The 10,000-nt window shown below is 41.7% G+C and overlaps 1 protein-coding gene across 15 annotated transcripts in view; it reads right to left on the reverse strand.

Annotated features, from left to right (window-relative positions):
• EBF3 (EBF transcription factor 3) overlaps positions 1 to 10,000 on the reverse strand; it is a 130,320-nt gene that overhangs the window by 25,869 nt on the left and 94,451 nt on the right. For all 15 annotated transcript variants that reach the window (XM_072931367.1, XM_072931361.1, XM_072931362.1 and 12 more), the window contains one exon: positions 9,763 to 9,889. In XM_072931367.1, coding sequence (XP_072787468.1) covers positions 9,763 to 9,889 — 127 coding nt within the window. The remainder of the gene's footprint in view (positions 1 to 9,762; positions 9,890 to 10,000) is intronic.

Consider the following 10,000-nt stretch of genomic DNA (forward strand, 5'->3'; position numbering starts at 1 on the left):
CCTGGCAGTGCCCAAGACCAGGCTGGACACTGGGGTTTGGAGCAGCCTGGGACAGTGGGAGGTGGCCCTGCCATGGCAGGGGGTTGGACTTTAAAGATCCCTTCTGGCCCAAGTCTGCGATAGGAATTAACCAAGAAATACTAAAAGAGTGTTTTGAAGGCTAATTTGTGGCTTTGACATCTTTGAATAAGATTGTCAAATCACTCAGTTCAGGAATCATCCATCCCTCTCAGGCTCTGTTGCAAAGTGGGTCAGAACATCCCCAGCAGAATAGACTTTGTACTTAAAAGTGGAGAGGGGGAAAATTTAAGGAAAACACGTCCTGGCCTGTTCCAGTCACCCACCACACCAACCAGTGCCTTCCTCCTCCAGGAGGGGTGGAAGGAGCACAGCATGAGGGGAGAGAGAAAACAAGGGTGAGGGGCCAGAGAGTTGTCAAAGAAACAGCCAGCATCTTCCCCAAATGTGTGGCAAATTCAGGCTTAAATACACTCTGTGACTAATAATCTGTCCCCTGATTTTCAAGAGCCCAATGCCAACACTTGTGGGGTCTCAGCAGGGCTGGTGCACCCTCACTGCACAAGAGATGCCAGGAGGCTGCTGAGAAACATCTGATGGGAAGACCATGGTGGTCTTCTACCCTCAATAACCCTCAGGGATTCTCAGCCCAGCCCCTCCAGGCTGTCCCACCACAGGACCTGGGCTCTTGGCACATCTTTTGGTGGTGGCACTCAGTGAGGAGGAAGCACTAATACCTCATGACCCTCGGTTCCTCAAGGGCATTTCCACTTTGACTGAGAACGATTGTGCTCCAGGCTCTGATGTTTGCCAAAAAAGTCATTACCATCATAATAGCTGCAGATTTACTTTAAATGAGTGAATGAATGGATGAGATGGAGAAGGAGCAGGAGAGGGAGAGGGAGAGAGCAGGGGAGAATGAATGAAAAGCACTTCACATGCCACACAGCCCTCTGAAATGACTGAAGCAGGCAGTGCACAGGGAATGGGAGCTCATACACCCTCTGCTTGTGTGTGCTCTCCTCTTCTCTCCACATCCAGAGCCACTGGGTGAGCACCTGGATAGAAGGATGACACGTCTGGTCCCAGAGAGCCACATGATGCTTGGATTTATGGGAGGGGGCAGCCTCACCTCACACGGACACGGACATGGACAAGGACATGGACAAGGACATGGACATCGCCCCAATGTTCTCTATTGTACAAGCATCACTCTGCTGCTGTTGTGGGTATTTAGAACCAGTGATACTGGATGTTTTTAAATATTTAAAGACTTAAAAGGTGAAGGCTGAAGTAGGGAATGGAAAGCACTTGGAGTTAACCCACTTGGGGTGTTGGTCAATGGAGTTTTTCTATTAGACCACACTGCACATTTCAGTGTGAGAAAGGTTTGCAGGGTCAAATACCCACAAATTCACCATCATTTAAAGTTACAGAATGAGAAGATCATGAGTAACTGGGGATCACATCAGTAAAAAACTGCACCACGGAAAAGGACTTGGAGGTGTTGGCTGATGGGGAATTCTAGGTGATACAACAATGTGCCCAGAGGAATTTTTTACAGGGAGGGTGGGCAGCCCTGGCACAGGTGCCCAGAGCAGCTGTGGCTGCCCCTGGATCCCTGGCAGTGCCCAAGGGAGGTTGGACATTGGGCTTGGAGCAGCTGGGACAGTGGGAGGTGTCCCTGCCATGGCAGGGTGGCACTGGGTGGGCTTTGAGGTCCCTTCCAACCCAAACCTTTCCAGTTTTTAGCAAGAAACATTGCAAGGCAGGGACTTGGCACTATTTCAGTGAAGGAGAAGGAAATCTGTGTGATATCAAATCATAAATGCTCTCATCATGCCAAGGAAATCCCACAGCCCAACACATATGGATCTACAACAAAACATGGCATTTTATGAAAACAGCATATTTCTAAAATAACAAAATATTGTACTCCAGAAATGAGGCATATTCTTGATTTCCTAAGTGTGTTACCATGTGCTACTACATCAAAGCAGCCAAATGTACATTTCAACTGCTCAATACTCCAAGGTACTTTACTAATTAAGATATATTTTACTGGAATAAACTGAGCTTTCATCTATTTTTGCATTTGGGGTATTATTTGGTAGTTTATTCCTTTGCTAGGCCACACAGCTGAATAAATATCTCTTCCTTACAGATAGGTCTGTGTGGATCCATCCCCATCCACTTGTTTCCACATCTTAGACAATCATGCTGGAATTTTGCTACAAGAGCCTGAGAGAACAGAAATTCTACCTGAAATTCGCCTGTGCCACAGAGCTGGATTACACAATCCTTGTGCAATAGAAGAATTTCAGGTGCTCTGAATACGAGAGCAATGAAATATAAGAATTTCAGGTACTCTGGAAACGATGCTCGATGGCAGCAAATGGCAAATGTGATCATTTGCCTGTCATCACTGGCTGAGCTCTTCAGAGGTATTTATCCATCTCAGAACCGTATGAAATCTGTGATGCCTCAGCAAACATCTGTAAGAGCTGGAATTCTGCACAACTTCTCCCCATTTATATTCGGCAGCGATCACCCAGCATAAGAATATAATGCTGTCATATTTTAATATAATATTTAGACAAATAGGACTTATAATCAGATCCTTAAGATCATCTAACAGAGCTCCTACAACTGTATTCCTCTGTTGTATAATAATTTAAACAAAAATAGATCTTACTCAAAGTTGTGAAATCTCTATATTACTTGTGGATATTGGAAAAATTCCTCAAATAACTCACAGAATGCATTGAGTCTATAAAAAGCTTTATTAAATGCTTAAGCACAGTGGATGTTGCCACTTTAAAAAAAGAAAGCAAGCCTGGGTTATTATTTTTGTCATTCAGAATTCTGTTAAATTATCTGTTTAGGTTTCAATGGAAATTTAAAAATATTTATGCATGGTAAAATATACAGATATAAAATATATTCCAAATAAAAATACTTTTGTATGCCAAAGTTATTTATCTTAGAGAAAACTGCAGATGCTGAAGGTTTTTAATTAAGCTAACAAAATTCAGAGTTTTCTGAGGAGCCATAATGTACATCCAAATTTAACAAGTTCTCAAGATTTTGCCAAAAAATTTCTTTATTTCCATCCTTAACAATTTAATGAGTTGGGAATTTTGCAATTAAAATTTGAAATTATCCAGTCCTAGATTGCAACTTTCAAGCTTGTAAAAGACTGGGATAGCAAAGGGAATTCATCAAGCGTGGATTGCTGGGACAGCTGCCTGCATCCCTGCATCTCCTGCTCCACTGGCACATCCACAGCCAGTGGAAAGGACCATGGAATATTCCAGCTGGGATCAGCACCAGCTGACCCTCAGCCCCTCCAGAAGAGAGCCCCAGCTCTACCAGGGAGCTTTTCCATCCACACCAATTCCCATGGCTTCAATGGGAGTTGACTCAAAAATCAATGGTCATCCACAGGAACTGATATTCACCTCGCAAGCCTTAGAAATTCTTGTAAAATAGAAATACTAGTGGACATCCAGCAGATTTTTGGAAATGCTTTTTGACATTTTTCCTTAGAAAATTGCATTCACTGCAGTTGTGATAATGAATTATTTTTTTAAAAATGCAGATGACATTTCAGCCAGTGCCTTTAAATCAACTTTCATAAAAATCACCTGGCTAAATGAATGTATATGGAATACGCAGATTTCTGACATGAAAAAATGTCTGAGCTTTTTAATTACAGCAGTAGCACCAGAATATGCAACAGAATGAGTTTCAAAATACAGCAAAATCATTATTTTCCTTAACCACGAGCTTCTGGATATTTTCCTAATTTCCATGTCATGTTGCTCTCAACACAAAGGCCACAAAGTCCACATGTTTCTTTTCATCTCCACAGCACTTTCCTGAGAGTACAAATTAATTTAATGGGAATTCTGGTGTCATGGATAGCAGCAACCAGCCAAACCCAGGAATTCACCTGGATATCTTCCAATGCAATCCAGATTTGTCTGTTTGCTCTCTTGCTTTCATAATACGAAAACAAGAAGTACATTTTTAGTGAAAGATCTTATTTCCTGTCCTTCCACCTATTTTCCTTGAGTTGAAACTCGGGAAAGTTTTCAGCCCACATGGTACAATCAGGCTATAGTAATAAACATTAGCAGTAAAGCTAAATTTATAGAAAGAAAAATAGAATTAGACAGTTTAACATTCAGGAAACTGATTTTACTGTTTAACTCCAGACTGTACATAGCAACAAAAAATAAAAGAGAAAAGCCATTTTTCCCCCTTCTCAGAGAAAACAAGGTGAAGGTCTTATTCAGCACTCAAATTTTCCTGATTATTACGTGAAGCCAAGATGACCCTTTTGTCCTTTTTTTTTTCCTCCTTTTTTAAGATGAATTGCCATCGCTTCGCGGCTACGTTTTGTCAGTTTGGGCACAGCAGAGTCAATACCTTCACCTTGACACGGAAACTTTGTGATTTATCAGTGGTGCTGTGACTCAGTGCTACCACGACCTGGCGAGGTGCAGCCACTCATGGCACCGAGAGCAGACTTTGGTCACAGCTACTTGGAAAAAAATAAAGCACTCTCTGATGATAGACAAATGTGTCTTGTTAGCAACAGCCAAAAAGCGCTTGACTTGTACTAATAACAAAAAGGCCATGTTGGTCACCATGGGTCTAAAGACGAAGCACCCTGTCACTGCCTTGGTTGGGAAATTAGCAAATAATGTTCCTTTTCCTTGATAAATGGGTGACAGTTCTCTCTCACCAATCATTTTTTAACATTTTGATGCATGTCTATGATCCCGCTGGAGGAACAGAAAAGTTTACTGGCCCTCAATTTTCCGATGATGAATGGAACACTCTAAATGTGCGATTTCTGTATGAGGTATAGTTCATTTTAAGCAATTCTAGTAAATGGGTGTCACTGATTAGGACAAATAGTCTACTTGTGCAATAGCACAAATGGTATGTCTCATTCTTCTGGCCTCCTTTGAGACAGAAAAGAAAGGGGACTGCAATGACCCTGATAAACCTGGAATTGCTACTGTTTAAAAAAGAGCTATTATATAATATACATTATCCAACATGCTATTGACTTGATGCTACTAAATCATGTCTGTATGTTTAGCATTGGCCTATTAATTAAAAATGTATGTCATGCTCAAAAACCTTCTTTATACGAAGAGACACTTCACTAGAATCCCTTCCCCTTTGACTTATTGCTTTCAGAAAAATACATTTTACTCCAGGCCTATAAAGCAGTTTTACCCATTAACAGAGACTTTCTGGGTCTGACTCTTGAACACTAAACTTTGACTTGCTTACAGAGACCCAGCTTGAAGAAAGGCCAAGAATATCTGTTCTATCTTGATTTTTTTTTTTCCAGCTTGCTAACAACTGATACTGACACAAGGTCTGATCAATAAATAACCAATAGTGTAATAACAGTGACTGTAAGTTGCTTCAGGACAACAGCACTTAACAGGAAAAAAAAAAAAAAAGAAATGCAATATATATGAATTAGAAATGCTGAGGATTTCATTAAAATGAATGTAACTGCTTTTTCTTTTTTTTAAGGCTTTCCAATAAAAGCCTGGATACATTCTGTATATTTTTAGCATTCCTCTTGCAAAGTCACCAGATTTCATCCTTCAGAGCAATAATTGAATATGTACAAGAAATAATCAGGTGATTTAAATTTAACTAAGGCCTTTGCCGTGGAGTTTAGCATAGTAAAAATAGTATGATTTGTGGGAGGCAATTAACAATCATTTGCTCTGTGGATACAAGTAATTTGTTTAAAGAGCACTGACCTATGAGACAGCCAGTTTGTGTTGGCTGTGATGGAAGGGAGCTATTGACTCTAAACAGTGTAACAGCGCCATTGACAGAACCGCATTTGAATGTGCACAAAAGATCTCCCAATACTTGAGGATCTTTCAGAGGGGGACGCAGGGTGGGGGCCAGCCCAGGAGAGCAGCCAAGATGAGGTCTCCACGCCGAGGGTAGAGCGAGCCAAGCCCAAAAACGTGGGCAACACCGCGAGTGCAGAGGGGTTCCCCCGCTGGGGCCGTGCCAGCCGTACCGCGCCACCAACGCCCTGGCAGCGGGGACCCTGAGCCACCAGCAATGGGCTCAGGAGCTCCAAATCCAACACTATGCTTCACGCTGGGAATCGTTCTCGTGTTCACATCCAGCAGCAGCGGCACTGCAGGCCTGGCAATGGCTCCATGGGTTGGACATCCACGGGTTCTGCTGGGGACGGGGTGGCAGTTGGATGCCACGGTCCCTTGCAAGGGATCTGCTACCTCCTGATAATTTGGGGCATTGCCTCAAAGCCAAAGAAGTTGTCAAAATAGGGGCGTGCAACAAAAGCCTTAGGGTGGAAGCAGCCAGCATGAAAAGTTCCAAGGGCCGTGAATCATTTTTTGGAACTGTTTTGGTATGCTCTAGATCAGGCTATGCACCCTTTATTTGCTTGGGAAACTACACAAAACGCAGAGAAAACAGGAAGGCAGTGGCACAAACACACTGTAAACACAATCCTGCTGCTCAGCTGAGAGCAAACCAAGAGAATCTGCAGAGCTTAAAATATGTGTGCAAAGGTGCAATTTTATCTGTAACATAATTTCATTTTGAAGCATACAAATCACAATTTGCCATAATCAAATAAGGCTGCAGTGCTTATATTCTAATTAAAAAATAATCTCTGATATTTAATTTAGAAACCTGGAAGACTGTACCAGCAAAATTATGGCTACCTGCACCGACCACTCGATTTACCCACAGACAGCAAATTTTTCAGGTAGCACTTTTAAAATTAGTATTAAACAAGCAAACGCTGCACCGCTCGATATGTATTGAAACAAGTATTGTACCCAGTTATTAATTTGCACTATTCACTTTTAAATGCAGCAAATACCTCATTAATTTAATTTTAGGTGCCCACCAGTTTATATTGCATTTTACAGTCTAGAAGGCAATTTACTATTAACTGGCAATTACATACAGAATGATTGTTAATTCTGCTCCTAAGTGCTAGCTGCTTGAAAATTGTTATCTCTCTCTAATTTTTGACCTTCTTACAACAGGGGTGAAGTACACTGGGAATACAAAGGACTAGTAGAGAAGAGCCGGACATGTCATTTGTGACTCATTCTTTTAATTCACCGTGCTAATCAACTGAACTGCCACAATCTCCCAAGGTAATTGTATCTTTATAATAGTTGAAAGCAGCGGGCAAAAAGGCATGGATAGATGGGGAAAGGCCTTGCCTTTGCCTGCTGGGAGCTGGCGTGCTCCTGCTTCTGCGCCGGGCTAATGGGGGCTTTGGAGAAAAATCTGGAACTTTCGCATCTCCCTGCCCTGATGGTTTAATGTCTCAACTTCTGCGCTCACAAAGGCTTTGTGCACCACACTACACTCTTGTTTCATTATTCCGCAGCCTTGTTGCCCTATGGTCTACCTCCTGCCGGGAAGGTTAAATGTTAGAGTGCCAAGCCAGGCTGCAAGCATGGTGGGACACTGATGGGAAACAGATGCCCTGGGGACCCGGCCCCTCCCTCCGCCAGGCTACAGCATTTTCATTTTCTGAAATACAGCAAGGCTTGGCTTCCCTCTCAATGGCAGCTGTAATTTCCAAAGACTATCTTAGCCACCCTATCACTCTGGGATAACGCACAGCAGAAGTTTCTCTGTCAGGCAGGCTCTGGCTTTCTCTCCCTATTTTCTTATCACTGGAATATTGGCTTTTGTTTCCCTCCAAAGGTGTTTTAAATATCTATTCCTGTTAAAATGTTGTTAGTTACATTACTTTATTACCATTTCATTCCAGTGGGAGAAGCTCCTGACATTCTCATGATCCTTTTTAGCATCTTTACTTAGAGATAAACACAAAAGACAGCCACAAGAAGGAAAAAAATGGTTTGTTCTTCCAGTTCCATAAACATACTAGAAAGAGTTCCACTTCTACATTAGAAAGAGCCTCAAAACAACAAAATTAGCCACATTTGCAAAATCTGCACCTCAGAAATCAGTTCAAGACATTACTCTAAAGCAAGTTAGAATTCCAGGCTCTGCCCTGAGAGCCAGACCGTCATCTGGTTCAAATCTGCAGCGCTTCCCTGTGCACCGTGGAACTGCACCAGCTCCCAACAGCTCAAATATCTGGAACTTGGGCTAAGGCTTTTAATTCATTCATTTTTTATTTTGTTGGACACTTCTTTTAGCTTGTCATACTTGCAGGATACTCGGCTATAGCTTTGCATAAACTCTACACATATATATATATATATGTGCGTGTGTGTGTGTGTGTGTATGTGTGGGTATGTATCTATGTTCCTGTATATATATACACACAAAATATTGTTCATAAGAGCATTTCTAAGCCCACAACAGTGACAACCCCACCTGTGCTCCCCACCTTTGCAGCAAAACAATTCTGCTTTTTGGGATAAATCATCTGCCTCAAAAGCACCACAGTCACCACCATCCCATTTGGAAGCTCTGGTGAAACCAATCCTAAACATCAATAAATGCAAATATTCTTATATTCTTGCCTTCCCTGGCTAGCAGTGAGGAACCTAGGTTTGGATGCCAGCATTTTTACTCAGGTTTTGATTTCTTTGGGAATAGAGAGAATATAGGAATCTCAGGTGCTACCATCACTTAAAAGTTCATTTCAACAATAGACCTTAGGCAGACACAAAAACATATCCAGGATGCATTAACCATTTCAAAAGTCCTCTCTTAAAACTACCCAGGAATGCACTTTTCCCATTAGATCTAAATTAATAGATAGAAACAGTTGCAGTCTAGTGGGAAAATATTCATCAAAATGCACATCATCTGCACATCATCTGCAATCTGCATTATCTACCCAATAAGCAGTGAGGACTCTCCCCGAATCCCTGCAGTCTGTCGAGTAAACAGTTAAGGCTCTTTGTTTTCAAAAGAGAGATTGATTCATCAGATCAAATTTATTACCTAGAATGCTCGTCCAAAAGTACAGTAAATTAAATCACTATTTCTCCCTTTTCCCTCCCTGCACCTCAGTTAAATTCATTGGTAAATGCCAGAAAAACTCTAATACACATTTCAGGTAAAAAGCCAGCAATACTTCATCCCAAAATAAGAATTTTCATATTAAAACCACTGCAAAACCACAAAGTTCCGACTTTTTCTTGTGCTGTTGTAAATTAAAATCAAATGTATTTAAAAGAATTGGCACAAATAAATCATTCCCAGGCTTGTGAGTTTGTATCCCAAGTTTTAGGTTTGAGGGAGTCTTTAGAGACAGATTGTGAACAGGGTTGGATAAAGTCATTTGGATCCAACAACAGCTCCTTGAACCCATGCCTAAAACTTCAACTGAACCTTCAGGGAAGTTCAAGAAGTTTGGATAGATGGCCTGAAAAATATTTTGTATCATGAGCACTTCTTAACTCCTTTTTTTGGCTGGAGGAGAGTAGGAAATACCATTGTTAATCTATTTCTGGCCAATATGAAAACAGGAAGTAACAGAAATCTTGTGAGGGAGCTGGATCCCATGGGACATAGGGACATTTTGAGACCCAAGAGGTTGGATGGGCACCAGAGTTCCTGGGTGCCCATGTGAACAAGTCTTTTGAGGTCCAGCTACCACCAGTTACACATCCTGCAAGACAAATCCTATTTTTAACAGCATTTTTCATTCCTGTGTAACACAAAAAGACAGGAGCTGTCCTCCCAAAAGGAGAATGGAAACCACACACTTACCAGTGTAGACGAATCGGCCGGGAGCACCTTTGCAGAACTGTTTGGATTTGTAGGACAGAGTTACTTCAACAACTCCTGGAATGTGCCGTGGTGGTGTTTGAACTCTGATGGCGTGGGGTGTTATCAGCTACAAAAATCGTACAGAAAACATACCTTAAATCAAGATGGCACTGATAAGGCTGATGCCAGCCAGTTTACATAATCACAAAAATGACTTTCAATGGTGCTCCTTGTCTCC

This window comes from Taeniopygia guttata, chromosome 6 (genome assembly GCF_048771995.1).
Source record: "Taeniopygia guttata chromosome 6, bTaeGut7.mat, whole genome shotgun sequence".
Taxonomy (NCBI): domain Eukaryota; kingdom Metazoa; phylum Chordata; class Aves; order Passeriformes; family Estrildidae; genus Taeniopygia; species Taeniopygia guttata.